The sequence below is a fragment of the Aythya ferina genome (assembly GCF_964211825.1).
Source record: "Aythya ferina genome assembly, chromosome: 1".
Classification (NCBI taxonomy): Eukaryota; Metazoa; Chordata; class Aves; order Anseriformes; family Anatidae; genus Aythya; species Aythya ferina.
The window spans coordinates 44,542,996-44,561,805 of NC_140296.1; the positions used below are offsets into that span (position 1 = coordinate 44,542,996).

The 18,810-nt window shown below is 39.6% G+C and overlaps 1 protein-coding gene across 1 annotated transcript; it reads right to left on the reverse strand.

Moving 5' to 3' along the window:
• Positions 1 to 1,714: 1,714 nt before the first annotated feature.
• Positions 1,715 to 18,498, reverse strand: FBXL3 (F-box and leucine rich repeat protein 3). Its single transcript, XM_084527276.1, has 5 exons — positions 18,280 to 18,498; positions 13,436 to 13,799; positions 11,536 to 11,658; positions 8,309 to 8,480; positions 1,715 to 4,168 (listed from the first exon to the last, which is right to left on the reverse strand). Exons 2-5 carry the CDS (start codon positions 13,796 to 13,798, stop codon positions 3,525 to 3,527), a joined length of 1,302 nt encoding a protein of 433 aa, XP_084383402.1. The 5' UTR covers position 13,799; positions 18,280 to 18,498; the 3' UTR covers positions 1,715 to 3,524.
• Positions 18,499 to 18,810: the final 312 nt, after the last annotated feature.

Sequence of the window (18,810 nt, forward strand, 5' to 3'; positions counted from 1 at the left end):
ATGCCAAGAGGATGCAGAAGAGGCCCCCTACTCACCGTTTCAAAGCACAGAACCACAAGTATCAGATGTAATCCCGCAAGAGAAAGCTACCAAAACAGATGAACAGATCATATTACGGAGCATCTAAGGTTAATTGTGGGTTCACTGTCCTACTTTTGCTATGAGGAAACTAACCGTATCTCCAAGGAATTTGTTCCTACAGCGCCAGTATTTTAGGAAAATTAATTCACGTTTTGTAGCCTGAACTACACAGACACTGGAGTTCTGAGCTACTTTAAGATTAAAAAAAAATATAACTTCCTCATTAACACAATGCTCCAGTTTTTGATAAAGCAGCAGAACTTGTTTTTACAATTCCACATATGACCAGCCAGACACTGAACAGGTCCCTCTGAAGTAAAGTAACAAAGTTCAGGCTTTCATCAGGCTTACTCCAAATATAACAAGCCACAGTTCAATTCTGCTTTAAATTAACAGAAAATGAAGTAAGCTTTTAACATTAAATGGAATAGATATTTTTAGTTTGTATCTATATAGTTAAATGCATTTACATAATACCATTGAAAGTTTTTTTACAAAAAAAAAAAAATCCTACAAAACCCACTTAAATTCACAAGTTTGTGGATTTAGGTAAGCAACATGAAACCACAAAATTGAGGTATGTAGTTGCAGTTACATTAATCACTGCTTCTGTTTCAGTACAATTTAAGCTAGTGTAACTGGTCAGGATTATCTCAGCTGTTTGGCATCAGCAGTTTTCAAGACTGGTTTTGTATCCAAATAATAAAGTGATGAAATTGAAACTCCTGTTCAGAGATACGATTTGTCACCACCCACATTAACAACTCCTACCCAAAAACTGGACAATCAGCCTAACATTGAATTATCTTCTGAAAACTAGAGAAAGATGAATCCAGGAAAGATCATTTTATACAGCTGTATACATCTATGTTTCTAGTGACTGTGGTATTCCTGTCACAATTTACATTGTGGATTTGTTAAAATCATTCATTTAATCATTCCAACATGTAGAAAGCAAAATAAAAACACCGTAAGACAAAAGGAGCATTGCAGCCTTTCCTGAGAATACTTAGACTTGCCCAGGAAGTTTGTTTTATAGCTGGATTAGTTGAGCTGAGGATGCTGTAATTGGTTTGATGTATAAACACTGCAAGCCTTAAACCAAAGAAACAGAATATTGCTTCAAGTGTGTTTTTTTTCTTGAACACTGAGTGTGTCACATCAAAAAGTCCTTCTGTGTTGGTACAGAAGTTCATGCAGCAGAACAGACACCTTCTCAGAAAAGGACACCAGTTACCTTGCAGGGGTGAGCAGTTCATTTGCAACTGCATGTAAAGCCTCCAAACACTGGTATGCTCACTGCCTCAAGATCTGATGGATTTCTCTCCATCAGAAGCCGAAGGCTGGAATTCAAAGATGTGAGTTCCTGGCAGGAGGAAGTTGTGGTATCTGGGTTACCTGTCTCGCTTTTTGTTTTTTTCCCACAGCAGCAAGCCATAGACCACTCATCGCTTACCTTGCCAGCATCAGAACACGAGCAGCCACGGTCCAAATAGATTTTCACTGCATTACAAGATAAAAGCACTTCATACGCCAACGTAGTGAAAACACTCCCCTCTTCCCCAGATTATTAATGTTACTCAACTTCACCACAGAGGCAATTTTGAGAGTCAGAATATAAAGAACACTGAGCTTTGTTTTGGCGTTGTTTTTGTTTTTTTTTTTTAATGTCATGGGCTATATATATTGACACCTTTTATACAAATAAAAGCAAATTATAGTATTACATTAACAAATTCTAATACAAAAATGTGTATTTCATAAAACGTGATTTTTAAATCACACAGCTCTACAGAAACATAACTCCCCTATAAAGACATCCAGTCCACTGAGCAGTGCTTGCTCAAAACATAGTTATGAACTTAAATATGCTCATAAGTGTGTTACCGTTGGACTTTACATTTGGATAAACGTTACTGAAATCAGACATTACAAATTTACTCATTCCCAGAATTAGCTGTACAGCTCAAACAAGAAGCTACCAGCTAAGCTCTGTACAGCTGGAGAAGCTTTGCCTTGCTGACGGCCCATCACACCTTTCAAAATCACATTCGTGAGTCGCATCAATACTTTAGTGTTACCAATCAGTAGTGTAGAGGAACAAATAGCATAACTGTTGGCAGTAAGAAATGAAGTCACAAGCCACACCCAGATCACAGGCTGCATGTTGCCTACACCACTTAAGACTAAAACTTTTTTTAAAAAAAGATTTACCAAATATTTAAAAACAGAAAGATTCATTTACCAAATATTCAAAACAAATTTTTGCCTATTGCTCTACTTCACACCAAGTTTACTGCTTTTAGGTTTTTAAATATGAAATGATTGAACTAACTGAATTAGAAGGTATACAAAATGATCATCTATCAAACATTCACTTTATACATAAACATTTCTGAAACAGATTTACAGTGTACAATTAATTTATACAGCTTAAGCAATTATTACAATACCGTTATTCCTCAAAGTGAAAGCAACCAATGTATCTAGGATTTAGTTAAAAGGTTCTTGGTCACCAGAGTTTCACCTTTCTCGTCTCACACCGTCGACATCCATGTCACCCCACTAAACACTGCAGCGTCCACTTAATAAACTGTACATCATTCCATCTAAACTTATGCTGCAAAACTCGTTAATGTGCAGGAAGAGCTCATTAACTCCATTGTGTTTTTAAATACAATGTATCTACATTTTTCCCCAGAATGCTTGCGCTTCCTGAGCTAGACGTAAAACACCTTAAAACAGGTTTAGACATGAATCTGAGACCCCATAAGCAAACTATATTAAAACATCTAGAAGAAAAAATGAAAAGCAAACCACTTGTGGTAGCTCTCACTACTGTTTGCTTGCACTCTAAATACATTTTAGATGGATCTAATAGTCTGCTGAGTAAGGTAGCAAATTCAGTATTTTAATTATCTAACTTACAATATTGTGTATTGCTCTTGCTTTTTACAATGCTTACATAAAATAATGTGTATTTCAGGGCCTCCTGAATTTTCCCTATAATCTTAATCCTGTCATCTAAGTAACTGGATTTAGAATTGCCATAGTCTGCAGAGCATGCAATTTACATTGCTTTTAGATCAAATCCAATTGCATTCAATATTAGCATATAAAAATCAAAGGATGGAATATTGAGACTTAATAGTACGCAGGTACATTTCAATGCTTATTTTTTTTTCCATAAAAATTTAAGCCATCGATGAAAAAAAAAAATCTAAAACAGATTTTGTTTGAATGAAAAAGCGTTTGAGTGATTTGTGATTTCCATTTTTAAGTCTGGATTTCATAAATAATTTTTAAGTGATAATTTTCCATCAAACAACGCAGTGGCTTACAATAATAAATCATAGTATTAAGTAAGCTTGCACAGTTAATTGCAACATGATGAGCTTGGGTTTAAGGTGCTATTCCGTCTGCCCTGAAGTCTCTTAAGGACTTTACCACGTGGGCATCATGTCCGGGAACCAGACTCTTCCGAGATGCTTTGAAACTTCCCAGTGGATCTGCTCTAAGCTGTATTTCTGGTCAGGAATCAAAACCTCCTCCATAATCGAAAGCTGAGAGAGACGGCCGCCACACATCTTCACAAACTCGACGAAGGCACTGCAAGAGACTTCACACTCCCCTAGGCCGACAGCCGACAGGTACTTGCACCGCTCGGCAATACGGATCAGCTCCTCATCCAGAGGCCGTAGTCCATTGGCGCACACGACCAGCTCCACCAGCCGCGGGCACGTCATCCCAACGCGGCCAAGCACATCCTTGCTTACCGACCTCCCAAAGTAAAGGTGAGTGACGGGTGTCTCGTAGCGAAAGAACGGGTCGAACTCTTCTTCGTACAAAAAGAAGTACATTACTAAGTTTACTTTAGGAGAATGCTTGATGAAAGCGTCCCAGCTGCTCTTCTGGATGGTGTGGAACTGAGTCTGCCCAGGGTTCTCACTGACAACATCAATGCGCAAGTGTTCCAACCTGACGTGTTTCTCAGAAGACAGAGCGAGCAGCAGCTCATCGCTCAGCAGGTGGTAGTTGAGCGCCAGTTCACGTAAGCCATGACACTGGTCAGCCACACACAGGATACCTGGCAAAACAGAACATCGTTATGCAGGTGAAATATATTAAAAAACTAACAGGAAATATAAGAACTAGTTTGTTTCTTTGTGTCACAAGGGTGCAAAGAGCAGGTATTTCTACATGCAATCAAGCCATCATATCAAAACAGAATCATACTGGACAACCAGAACACAAATCTTTTCTCACATGAGTGTTGTTAACTTTGTGCATGGAAAGAAAGACATACGCTACAGATTGTATACTTTTCTGTGTTTGATTTTTGTGTGTGACAAATCTAAACAGCATACTCCGATCTGCCCTGTCATAAATCCACATATATACAAATTCATTTTTTAAAGGGGCTTATTCATAGACTTACTTCCATAGCCTGCTCTGGGACTACTGCTGTCTATGTCTGTAGCTGACCAAGCAGACAAGAATGAAACTGCCACCTGAGGAATGCAAACTTGCAAAGAATGTTTGCTTTTCATTAAATAGAGAAGTCATTGCTGCTAGAAAGAGCAAACACTGACAAACCGTGCGTCTTGAAATTTGGAAAATCTACAGCACAAGAAGGAAAACACTAAAAACTAAGAGCAGTATTCCTAGAACAGTGGTGGTGCTTTTTTTCCCCAAACTCTCTCCCTTTAATGAATCAATCCAACATGAAAGAAACAGACATTAACAAAAAGGCTTTGATACAGCCTATAAAGTTTCCATTCATCCTATTTGCAGATACAAGTAGTGCACAGACCTCTGCATTTCACGTGGCCCAGACAGCAGCACAAAATTCAGGATATGGTCTTTCCATGAATAGAGAAGTGAGGACACATCATCTAACATGGAACTGAAAAAAATGAGCTCAAACAACTACGGCTGTGAAGCAACAGGAAGAAAAATAGCTGTCTTTTTATAGACAGACATGGTTATTAAATTCAAGAAGCCTATATCGAGCCTAAAAAAACTGAAGAAAATTGTAAAAATATTGCATGAATAAATAAAAAGTAGGTATTTTCTGCCTGAGAATTTGCAAGAGTTCCTCCAAGTGCATCAAGTGCTGTCATTTCAAACATAAAAAGATTGATAGATTAATAAAAAATAGGTAAACAGAATTTTAATTCAACTCTTATTGCAACTCTTTCCTGTAAAAACAGTTGTGGTATGTAAGCATACTCAGGCACGCTGCTTTGTAATAGGCTGGTTTGTTGAAGCTGTTTGAATTATTTCAAGTAGCAGGGTTCATAAGCCTCCTCTCATCACTAGTTTCAGGAAACAACTTGCTACAGATTTAGCATCTAAAAACTCACCCCTTTTACATCCTTTATAAAGTCAAGAGATGACTTGAAAGGTATGTTATTGACTAGTGCAATCCAAAAAAGGAAGAAGTGGGGTTCAGCTTGCTGTGATCCTTTATGGTCTAGAATTGCACAGCCACATCACGTGCAGGCTATGAAATCTGCCTTCGCTGTCAGTTCCACACACAGGGCACTGTGTAGATGGTTGGCCAGCTGGAGGGCCTGCCTAGAGCCTATGCTGAAAGTGCTACTTTCCCACAACATCCCAAAGCACTGCCTCAACCTTTACACCACCAAGAAGTAAACTGCTTTGATAGCATACTGCACAGATTTGCATCAAAAACCCTCTGCTGTGCTCCACACTGCTGATGTGGCCACTGCATCCATTCTTCTCTCCTGCTCTTCATTCAGAGATACAACTCTACCACCCCTGAAGCCACGCAAAGATACAGCCTTTACATGAATATTTTTAGTTCCTATACTATAATATTTTAACATGAATATTTTATATTCATGTTAAAATATTATATTCATGAATATCATATTATTCATGAATAATATTAACATGAATATTTTTAGTTACTATACTGCAATAGGCAGTATTTCAAGTAATAAGTAACACCACATAGATGTGGATTTAAAAATAGAAATGTATTTTTTACAAGATACTGTTGCAGTCCTACAGGGAAGCTAAAGTTCAGGTTGGAAACTGCAAGGAAAAGAAATTCTGGGTACGCTGACAAAAGATTAAAAACACATCACTGCTCTTATATACTCCAGACCAAACCCAAACATGCTGTCCTGTTTTTGTACAGTAAGCTAGGGATTATTCAGAGCATTTTTTGGAAATGATTTGCAGCTTGAAATCAGTCTTTTTCCTTTACCCCACCAGTAGTGGGACCTCTTTGCACTACTTGCATTGCTCTTCTCCATCCTTCACTAATAACATTCTTATGAATTAGTCTGGTACCGAACATCTCCCCCTCACCCTGAAACTGCACTCTGAAGGCACGTTATACATTTAAAGCACATCTACAAGTAACTGCTTTTGCATAACTCATGACTCTTTTGGCTCAATTAGAGTTGTTCCACAATTTATAGCAGCCTGGTAATTAAAATATTCTCATTAGAAAAAAAAATACAGGTAAGTCTCTGTGCTGAGAGTTCCTCACTTTCAAGAGTCTCATTTTTGCAGTCTGCTTGCTAAGAAGCCAACTACCCACATACCAGCTCCTTTCTTTTGTTCTACTTTTTTCTCTCCACCTCAAGGCACACCCAAACCTAGATTAAGCAATCAAATTCTTCTGCCATTTGCTTAGCACTCCAGTTTTATCACATGCACATCTGATCCCATTCTGTTCACTCCAACTCAGGGAACGACGACAGTTGTGTTCCCTGTTCCTTAAGCAGGCATTGCCATTCCTTCCCATTGCTCTTTAGTTTAAAACACTGCATGGTATGGATCAAACAGCACATACCAGTCCAGCAACTCTACAGACCCACATCCTCCCCCAAATTACCAAGTGTAAGATGTTCCATAAAGCCTTCTCGCAAGCAGTAGCCACAAACCAGCACAGTCTAGTAGAGCTGACACCACCAGGCTGTTCTTGCATCCAAGTTCAAGGGAATGAAATCCCACACCTAGCTACAAATTACTGCTGGATCATTTTCTTCTGCCTAGACATTGTTATAGTTCCTGTGCTCCTCAGGCACAGAAAGATTCTCAAATGACATTTTAAGTTAGCTTGAGTGACTGTTTTTTCCTAATTTAAACAACCCCCTAACTATGAAGCTCTGAAGGAAATAACATTCCAGTTAAGAAGCTGGTAAACACTCCGCTGGACAAGCCTGCTGCAAAACAACCTGCATCCTCAGGACTTTCTACAAAATCAGACATAAGCTTTGGTTTGCAAGCTACACCTGGCAAAAGTATTAAGTTTGTGTTTTGTTTATCATCATTACAACGCTGTGACCTTTCTACAGTATCACCTTCCCCATACTAGGGGTCCTGCTGGTACATTTTACATGTAATATTTACAGTTGCAGTACACTGGCAAGAAGCAAGCTATGGTAACCATAGTTTCTACCTATCCCCAGAAGAGGAATTTAATGAAGTTGTTAGCATCTTATTTATGATTCCTCTTCCATTTCTCAGTGAAAAACAGAAGTGTGAAGTTGATGGGCTGTGACAGCAATCTCATGCTTGCTGCGCATTGCATAAACCTTCCACAAACATTAATCCTATGAACTTCAACAAAATATGGCATTCAACAATGAACTTCAACCTTTTCATTCCGATACAAGCTAATTTCATTATCGCTATGCACTTATAGCGCTAATTAAGTATAATTGGTAATGGCAGAAGAACTGTACAGTTCTAGCAAATCTCCCCTTCTTTGATGCAGCCTGCACTTGCTCCCGAGCAAAAGATTCAGCTGTTTTCTTCCAGAATGACTGCACCAGCATCTTCATAATCCACAGCACTTCAGCACTCAGAACCTGTACACAACTAACTGCCGAAAAGGAACTCAGCCTGAAAAACCTTAATTATACTGGAATACTTAAATACTCACTGCAGAAATAATGCACTAAGCAAGTCAGTATGTGCTCTTTGAACCTCTGCAAGAGGTTATGTGCTTGTCCAGAGCATGCACTATTTTATTCTTAGCTCAGCAGTCAATCTGCAAGACTCCTGCAGAGAAAAGCAGTGGGATGGATGGATTGACAATCAACTAATATTCTATTTAGTAACAGTTGCTGTAGATACCATATTCGGCCTCACTCTTACCCTATGCCTTTTTTTTCCAGGAGTTTACCAGTTTTCAGACAGAACTGAACGGGTACACTTTAGTAAACAAAACATGGTAGCTTACCGGCTGGAGAAACGTGAGGACAACTGCTCATTTTCAACAGCTTGAGCGTGTCGCTGTTGTTAGCCACTAGCACTTTGAGAGATGGATCATCTACTGGTGTGTCATCAATCTTTAGTGACGAGAGCGATTTGGAGTTTACAAACACCACCGTCAGCGCAGAAATGAAGTGAGACTGGAAAAAAAAGTTTACAAAAAAGTGGTATCTGAAAAAAATCTCAATGGCTTTATGCTGTACACAATCATCCTGGCTTTCTTTTATTATTCGCAGTATTTGCTGAGAGAGCCTTCCATTAACCTGATATTACTTTACTCAAAAATAGTAGACATTTTGAGTAAAACAAAGCATAATATTTTTTTGCTATCAGGCCAAGTATTTGACAAATCAGTATGTCTGACATTAAACAAACTGACAACCCGACCCAGAACAATCCACTGCATGAACTTAAAGCCATAAGGAAGGCCACAAGCAAAGCGAGAGCACAGAAGCTCTCATTTTAAGGAAAACTTGCAAGTCACACGTTTAAAGTAGCATCTTCTAGAGCAGAAAGTCCCCTGTGGTGAGTTATGCTGCCCCGGTGAGATGTAAACAGCCGGGCGTGGCAAGCCTGTACTATTCAGAAGTGCCCAAAGCCAAACAGCACTACTGCCTGGCTGCCACGCACAGCGAGTACTTAAGCTTGGAATTACTCGTCTTAGAAAGCCAACTGTGTTGGTCAAGAGCCAGGAAACAGGTAATCAATTATTGATGCTGCTTAACTGGCAATTAATGTTGGTCCAACACTGAAGGTTGCTCCTGAGCATCTTTGTGGAATGATCCAAACTCACCAGTAAAGAGAGCCCCAGAATGCCTTGAAAAACATCAGCTAAGGAACAGATGTGAAAGTGTTCACAGAAACCATCACTGGTATGAAGGAATTGAGCAACTAGCTTGTAATCATGATTTCTTACAAGATTTACAAGCAAGTACTTCCTCCATGCACTCCACTAAGCGTCCTAAACTTTTACTTTGATTTCCACACTGTGCCACTGATCCATATGCACAATCCTGAACACAGTTAAGTGAGAGAAGGCTTGACAACAGTATTCACTTTTATGTGATGTGTTTATGCTTTTTGCTAAAGCTCACAGACAATTAGATTTAGAGCAAGATTTAGTATTTTCAAATTAACATGAACTGGCCAAGTCAGTTCACACAAATGCAAACAACGTTCCAATCAGAAGCATTAGGTATTTTGACTTTACGCACCACTCCCATGTGCACAACACTGATTATACACATAACATACTGAGAGGAAAAGGTGCTTTATTAATATTTTTACTTTATATTCAAAGAATGCTAGTATTGTGTTTTATTTTATTTAGAATGCAACTCCATCTAAGACTAACACTAAATAGAAAGTTAAAGAAAAAAAAATCAAACATGTTTGTAAAGGACAGGTGCCTAAAATTGTAGCTTGAGGAGTTAACAGAAGATACATAATATGCCAAAATGTAAAAGCTCATGATTTTATGTCTCTCGAATATTGCCACACACGCAGCCCACAGCACAGTCCTGAGATTCTGATATTACAGACTGTTTAGAAGATTTAAGTAGAATGTACTTAGGCAAAATAGTGCTAAACATGATTTACAAATATTCACCAGACATCATGCTATTTGAAATGAGAAGAGTGCCAACAATGATAATATGCCAAGTAGTTCAGACTTTCTATGCAATCTGATAAAAAAAAAATTACATAATATTAACCATTTTTTAGATCTATTCATCTTTGGCTGCTTCTCAACCAATGGGCCTTTTAATAAAGACTTCCCAGAGGAACTTATTCTTGGTCCAATTCTATTCTTTAGCTTCATTAGTAGTCTAGGAAAATAAAAAAAGAATCACTGCTGGCAGCATTTGCCAGCAACAGAATTATTGGAGTGGTAAATATCAAAAGGCAAATTATGCCCAGAGTTGATTTAGACTTATTTTGAACATTCTTAAAAGGCCACATATAAACTTATTAAGAACAAGAAAGTCTGTATTTTAAAAGAATCAAAGCTGCAGAAGACCTCACCATGAATGACTACAAATATTTATTCAGCAAGCTGAATAGGACCACAACATATCCTTCCAGTTGAAAACAGACAGACATTCAGATTAAGAAACGACAAAATATACAAAGCTAAGCAAAGTATCATTAACGAACACATTAAGTCTGAATTTTTCCCACTGATGTTTAGGTTTTCTTAGGTCACAGCTCAAAGCACACTGAAAGAGGAAAAAAATAGAAAAAAATAGAGATCTTAAAAACCTTTCTGAAAATTAAGGATTAAAAATACATATTCAAGGTACATAAATGACGTGGCTGTGATCACTGCCAAGGATAATAATTGATAATCCTTCTGTAGTTAACCTTGCTTAAACCCTATATCCTACTTCCTTTCCTGAGGTTGTCCCTACCTCTTCCTTGTCCTTGTTGCCATCAGCAGTGACATCACTGTGATCCAGCTAACAGCTTAGCTCTAACTGCCTCTTCACATCCATGTCGACTGGATTCTAGAATTGAGGCTGACAGACATCCAAGATCTTCTTGCATATAACAAGCTGCCCAGGCTACCACAACCACTCTCCTTCTCCACAATAGCATGTTTCTATTTCACTGCTCAGAACTGCATACAAAAGGTTCTTCTTTTAGATTAGAAGCCTTCTAATGCAGTCTTACTTTTGGTAGAAATCTGACAGAAGATATCAGAAATACAGTGCACTTAGCTAAGAATTCAACACCTGATCGTGACATAAAGCACTGAAAAGTCACAATCATACCACCTTCTAAAGAAAAATCAATGTCTAATTCCCACAGGGATGAAACTCTACCGCTTGGATTTTATTTGTTTCCTAAAGAAAACATTGTTTGCTCCCATAGTACACTTACAGACACAAGGCCTCTACCCTCCTGATTTGCAACACATTACCCAGTATTACATCAAAGCCAAAAGACAGGAATACTTTGAAAAATAAAATCACGACCAAGTTCTCGCATGAAGCAGAGAACAAGTGAAACTTCAGATGTCCATCTTAGTAGAATATGGAAGTTCTTTAATAGAGCCCAATAATACTAATTTTTTCTTTGCCAAAAATCCTTGCCAAAGATTCATTCTTACAAAAAAACTTGTCTTTAAGTTACAATTAAACTACACGAACCACTGCAATATTTTACATAGAAAAAACACACACATTAAAATACCTTTGGTAAATCCATGAAGCTTGGCCGGGCTGTTGAAATTAGTCCAAGTGTTTTCAAAGAGCAGTTCACAAGCTGTGATAAAATATCACAAGCTGCTTCTGCAGATTCCTTGCTACTGTCCACCTTAACAAAAGTAAATGCATTGATTCAGAAAATACTGCATCAAAACACAACTGTTATGAAAAGAGTTGCTATACTTTATTATTTTTTTAAATCTTTTGTAATGTGATGTTGAAATCTCAATGAGTTATTTTTTTAAACCAATGTCCTTTATTTTTTTTTCCCGCTGAAAGGAAAAAAATCAAATATCAAAAATCCAAGATAGTTTGCTATCAACTTACTGCGCTCCTAAATCCTCTGCTAAAACTTAGCATGGTGAGCGGTCAGCTGAGCAGTCTGTTCCAAGGTATTCGGTCGACATCAAGAAATAAAAAGGTGAAGGTTCTTTTGGCTCCAAAACCCGTCCCCGTATTTCCTATCAATATGTGGGAATTCTATCAACCCATCCCTGTGTAAAAAGAACGCTTCCATTATGGTGACTCAGCTCATAATAGAGCTGCTGGAGAATCAAGTACATTATCATTTGAACATACACAGCTACACCTTCATCGTTAACACCACAACAGATATGAAATGGATACCCTGGAAAAAAAAACACCACTTAATTATCATTTTGTTACACAGCTGAATCACTTAACATGCCTCCAGTGGCACTTTCCCAATGTTCAGATGCACTTTCAGAATACCCTCTTAAATACAGTACTCATGACACCTTTATAGGCCTCCAGAACAGTAAAAAAGCACGATCAGGACATCAACTTTAAGTCTACCATATGCCATGCTACCTCATCAGCAATCAATCTACGCCTGATGAATGTTCACCTGCAAACCTTCGAATAACCAGTCTACATCCAGTATCATATCAAGCTGCTGCAATGCATATGATCCAGCAGAAGTACCTCAACTACCCACCCACACTCGTGCTTCTTCCTACATTAAACCTGCCAGATCTGAGAAACAAGTAAACAGCATGTCCACCTTGCTGCACAAGCCACTTCTTTTCCGGAATTACCACACAGCTGATCCATACATAGCCATGACTACAGTCTCCCACCACCCTTCTAGAACAGAGGAATCTGTAGGCCAATGTTCAGAGTTTCCATCCATTTAAAATAATTCCATAACATTAACAAAGTTGTCCTGACCAAATGGTATTTCTCAGCCAAACACAATCAGCAGATATACCCTCCTGAGCAAAGGCCATGCACTTTTGTTCAGTTTACTGAAAGGCAGCCATGCTGATTAAATGCTGTGGACAATCCCATACAATTTGGTAGTAAATTTGCTAGTTGCTTATTGCTTACTAACAATACTGAAGTTACAGGTGCCTGCTTGCTGAAGCAGAATTCTAAGCAGCTAAGATACCTCAAGGAAAAAAAAAATCACGTTCAGAATTGCTACTGTAAGTTCGTTTTCCCAAAATATATTCAATTAAATAATGAATTAGAAGACGCATCTCTACCCATTTGGAGAACTTATTTCTTCAGCATGCGGTGCCTGAGAACTAGGTCTTCCAGGCTGAGAGTTGCAATATTCCCTCTTAACTGAGGATCCTAATCACAAAGATCACATCATAAGCCTTTCCTAACATTTAGTGATGTTCTTTAACTTTCAGTGTGTCAAAATGTTTTGACTGCAACTGTCAATCATTATTTGCCAATATCAGTACTTCAACTACTGATATTAACAGTGTACTTCTCATGCTTTGATATTGATCTAGATGAATCATCAGAACCGTTTCAAGTACATTTCCTTGAAACAATCCTAATAAAATGAAAAAAAACAAAAGTTTAACACACATCTTTAGAAAGGTATTAAAAGAGCCTATAAAATACACTACCTTGAAGCTTACATACTGCAAGTGATTGGAATGCCTCTTTATTATTTGCTTGATCAGTTCAGGATGCGTAGCCCTCAGGTAAGACGTGGCTGGTTGATTCAGTTCAAACTCAAAACACCTCCAGAGATCAGGCATGTGAAACACTTGGTTCCAGCTTCGGCAGACCTGCGATGCATGAGCACGATCCAGAAGGGGCAGGTACTGGAATACCTGCAGGATAATGTCTTGGAGCAGGTTACCCCAGTCAGGACTCTGTGCAACAATGGCTTTCTCATCTGTGATCTTGTGTCTCTTGGATTCTTTCTCACTTGTTTCTTCAGATGAACTGTTGTTGGCCTCATCAGTTTTCCTCCCTCGTTTCATTCTGCAAGAACAAGAAAATTTCTGTAAGTTTTCTATGTGTAAGACAGCTCAAAAGAACGGTATTTATAGAAAATTGTGGAGGTGAAGATGCATCTTTTCTGTAACCACGATTTTGTGTAAAGAAAAAAAACAAGTAGCAATGAATTTGAAATGCAAGTCTAAAAATCATGCTACCACCTAGATAGGTGAATTTAATATTACTTTCCTAGTCACTAACACCACCAAACCATTTACAATGTAGGCACTGTCTTTTCAGCATTTTGCTTTTGTGTTTGAGAACACTTTGAACCTAATTTGTTTCACCATTTTGGTTGATTATCACTTCAATTTCCCATGAATGGAGACATTCTTCCAAACTACTTTGTGAACAGTTATTATTCATAGTGCTCCCCTACTCCTATTTACCAGAAATAACATTTGAAATTGTGGAAAGCAAAAGACAGGTAAGAGCAGGAAAAAGAGGAAGAGTGTATACATGTTAGCAGGTATTGTATCTGGCCAGTTAATTTTTATTTACAGACAGAAATAGCTTTCTTTTTTTAAAAGTAAAGAGGTTACTTCAGTGTGTGTATTTTAAATCAATATCCTTAAAAAACATATTTCATCAAGAACATGCGTGCTTTAGTTTTTCCAGCCAATTAGTAAATAGGGATTGTGAAAGACTTCCAATAAACAGTCTGGAAGGTCCAACCCACAAAAAAATAAAGATAGATTACAGAAGAGTCAAACTTTCTTCAAAATCACATTAAGCAAATCTGAGGCAAAAGGTTACCTCATTCCCAGTAGCATATACTTCTTCCCTAGCAGTCCCATTTAAACAAGTTATGTATAACTTCATGTATTTAATATGAAAAAACACCGCTATGCACATTTGAAATTTAACATCAGTTATTGATCAAAGCATGTTCTTTTGTACACACCAGCTTAAAACTGAACTTGCATCCAGACATTTATTTTTAAAAGCCTGAATGTGACACACACCACGTCCTTAAGGCCTATGAATGAGACTTCAAACTAAACTACTATACATTCAATTGAAGTCCCTAAAAGCCTAAGACAACCAGGGTGGCAGAGTAGGCTTGATATGTGTAATCACCTCCAACCCTGTCATGATTTCTGGACAGTAAATATGCACTTCATACACAGTGAAATAATTTTGACTTAGTGGTCAAGTGTGATTTCAGGTACAAGATTATTATGTGTTCTTGCAGTTTAGGCCTGCAGGCAGCTAACCCTACAGCAGGATGGGGGGAGGAAAATTTGGAGAAAAAAAATCTGATAACTGATGCATTGAGATAAGGACAGTTTAATAAGAAAGAGGGGAAAAAAGAAAATACCACACAAGTGATGTGCAAGACAAATCGCTCACCACCAGCCCACTGATACCCAGTTCGTCCCCGAGCAGCTCCCCTACCTAACCCACCAAATTTCATTGTTCCACATGATGTCCTATGGTATGGGACATCCCTTTGGCCAGCCTGGGCCAGCTCTCCTGGTTCTGTCCCCTCACAGCTCCTGGTGCACCCCCAGCCTCCTCGATGGCAGGGCAGCGAGAAGCTGAACAGTCACTGGCTCTGCGCAAGCACTGCTCTGCAGCAGCTAAAACATCAGGGTTGTCAGTGTTACTTTTCTCCTACATCCAAAACACAGCACCTGACCAGCTGCAGTGGAGAAATACAGTTTTATGCCAGCCACAACCAGGACACTTGTCCAATTTGCTTGGCATCTGAACAATTAACTTTCCCTGCTACATACTACAACCAAGTAAAAGTTTAGAGGTCTTTTTAACACAAAGTGCAATACCCTAGATACCCATACAACAAATCATACTGTTTTATCATCCAATGCATCACAGCTTATTTTCTCAAAGCCAGCATCTCTTCATCTATCTTTGAGATACTTTAATCATGCCTCCTACTCACATGACAATAGTGAGTTATCAGTTGGGGTCTGTGACTATTTATAAAACGCTGTGATCAAACCTGAACATACTGTCATGGAAGACTGATGAACACAATTTCTCTCTTGATTCTTTCATCCCACTAGCACTGCAGACAATCATAATATTTCACCATCATAAGAGCAAGGAAACCTCTTCTTAGTTCCTGAAGAGGATCACTACTTACTATGATCCACAGCTCACAACTACAAACCTATGCAAAATATGACTGCAGTGGCAGAACAAGCTTTCCACCTGATAGAGCTCCGTGGCTGAGCTGCTATCTTCACTACACAGATGGAAAGCAATAAAACTGGATATAGTCACTTTCAATCACCCACATCTAACAAAGTTGAAGGAACTGGACTTTGGAACTGTGAAAGCAGAATAGTCAGAACAAGTATCTAATCATTCTGCTAATTAGTTTAGCAAATCCACTGGGGACCTGTTGTGTTTATGTTTACAATAACATTTTCGCACTATGCTTAGCATTTATCTGCAATAAGTTAGTCTGAACTGAAATACTCCTTTAAACTTTACATTAAACATATTCAAAACAACTAGCTTCTAATGAGCAACTGCCATATGCAAGTTGCTCACTTGCCAAACCTGAGATGGCACATGCCTGGTATTTGATTTCCATTTCTTCTTTATGTGTAAAAAATACACACAATGAGCATTAGACTTAGCTCCCCAAGTCTTGTTTTACAAAGACCCTGCCTCATCTTTTGATGATGGTGCATTTATATTAGCCTATTTTCCAAGTTAGCATGCTATTTCATCACAGCTCCAGGGGGTCATGCTCTGGATTTTCTTCCCTACCACATTTAGGGGCTATTGTGCACAGAGTACAGTTGATTTGCATTCACAATCCATTTACTAAGTGACCTTTTCAAAGACACAAGCAGTAGATCTGGCACTTTTCTAGAAGAAATGACAAGGAACTCACTGCTACTGACAGAACTGTGATTTTTCAGCTGAACCTCTTTTTCTCAGAACCTATGATACATGAATGACAGAAGTGGACCAGATCATCAACAGCCAACTTAAAAGTTGCACCTTGGAGCTCACTGACCAACCTTGATGAGTTCTAAGTAATTAATATACACTGGTCACAGATCAAAACCCACTTGGGAAGTTGCAGGGTGTAGTTTTTACAGACAAAAAATAATTGAGACAAAATAATCATCAATAGAACTGTACTTGACGGTCTTTAGGTCACAACCTTCCAAGAAAATAAGACGTCATTAAAAAGTAGTGGATAGAGAAAGGTACTTCCAGAGAACATTTTTTTGCTAATGACTTTTTGGATGCTTTTGAAATTTAAAAGAGAAAGATGAATTCTGAAAAATACTCCCATGTGGAACTTTCTCAAAAATCACAAAAGAAAGCTTAAAGACTAAAAACAATGATTTTAAATCCTAGATGACTGTTTTGTCTTTTCCTTGTTGTAGAATTTAAAGTATTGGAAAAGATTTTTAAAAACATAATTGGTTTCAACCTCTTAGCATGTCTAACAGTAGAACAAGTGCAGAATTGAAGCACATTTCCCTACAGAAGTTAGCAGAGCCATAAAGAGTTATTAAAAAAAAGTCAATTAAGAGAATCAAAAAGGTTGCAGAAAGGTTCACTAAGAACAGGCAAACAAAATTGAGCAGTTCTCTTTTGTTTGTGTCTAGATACTTAACCATTTGTGATAGTCTAGATACTTAACCATTTTGAATTTAAGACCACCAGAAACAACTTCAGTGAAGGGAGACACTGATGCAAGATTCCTTACGAGCATATTAATGTATACTAATTACTTAGTACTAATTATCAGCAGATTTATTTTTCAAATAATGATTGTTTAACACTTCCTTCAATGTTTGAACCATCTTTAACTCTCTCTGGCATACTCAGGTGCTACCACCAACCTGTCCTTCCAAATCACTGCTGTAACCAAGTTTGCTTTTTAAAGCAAAGACACCGACAGAAAGGAAAACAGAACAGCAACAAAAGACAGAAGGAAAGAAACCTGCCAACTCTACCAGGGTAAAAGATGTGATACCACAATGCCCGACTCGTTAAGATTTCCCAAATGAATTTCTCGGCCTAGAGTAACATCTCGGCTCCGAGCTGGGCACAACACGAGCTATGCATCTCGTCCGTGGTATGTATGATCCTGCTCAGCCACCAGCTGGGAGGAGGAGCACCGCACACGCCGAGCGTTGTTTATAGCGCCGAGCACGAGCACGACGGCAGTTAAAAATAAAATAATAAAAAGGGGGTGTGGGCAGCGCACGCCTGCTCGTACCCTGCTGGCCACGCTTCGCTATGGGGCAGCCCAGCGGAGCTCCCCGCGTTGTTTACAGCGGGCACAAGGCTGTTCTAGAAACAGCCCGAGGAGGGGAAGAGGGGGCAGCCCCCTCACACCCCCACACCCCAAACTGCTGCCAACACCCGCCCGGGGCGGCACCGAGGGGGCATCACGGCCACTTGCCAGGGTCACGACGAGGAGCACCAGGGCTCCGCCGCCCCCCGCCTCCCCGCGCCCCTTCACCTGGCGGCTCCCCGCTGCGCCTCGCCTCGCCTCAACCGGGACTCGGGCCGCGCTGGCGCCTCCGCTCCGGCCACATGAGCCCCTCCACGGCAGCCGTCGCCGTCCGTCCGTCTGTCTTTTTGCCCGTCTGCCTGTCTGTCTGTCCGCCCCGTCCCGCCGCTCCCCTCCCTCTTCCCCTGTTTACTGGGCGGCAGCGGAAGCGACGCGGCCGCAGCCAAAATGGCGGCGGGCGGGCTGTGAGGCGACGCCACCCCCTCCCTCCCTCCCTCCCTCCCTGCGCCGAGGGCGGGGCCGCCCCGTAATGGCCGCCCCTCAATGGCTGCCCCGGGGCCGTTGGGGCCGTTGGGTGGGGCGGGAGGGAGGAGCGAAGGGGCGTTCTCGTCGCTCATAGAGTTAAATGTAGGAGTAACTTGGACGCCCCGTGCCAGGCTAGCATTGGGAATAAACGTAGTGGAGGAAGCAGACATCAGTGGGAATAAAGTTCTTGAGATATTGCTAGGTGAAGAAGATAGAGTGGTGTATGGCGGCTCC

Coding starts and splice junctions, on each gene's coding strand:
- FBXL3 (XM_084527276.1), bottom strand. CDS start 13,798: ATGAAACGAGGGAGGAAAACTGATGAGGCCAACAACAGTTCATCTGAA. Junction 11,659..13,435: donor TGCAGTATGTAAGCTTCAAG/GTAGTGTATTTT, acceptor ACTTTTGTTAAG/GTGGACAGTAGCAAGGAATC. Junction 8,481..11,535: donor GCTTCATGGATTTACCAAAG/GTATTTTAATGT, acceptor TTTTTTTTCCAG/TCTCACTTCATTTCTGCGCT.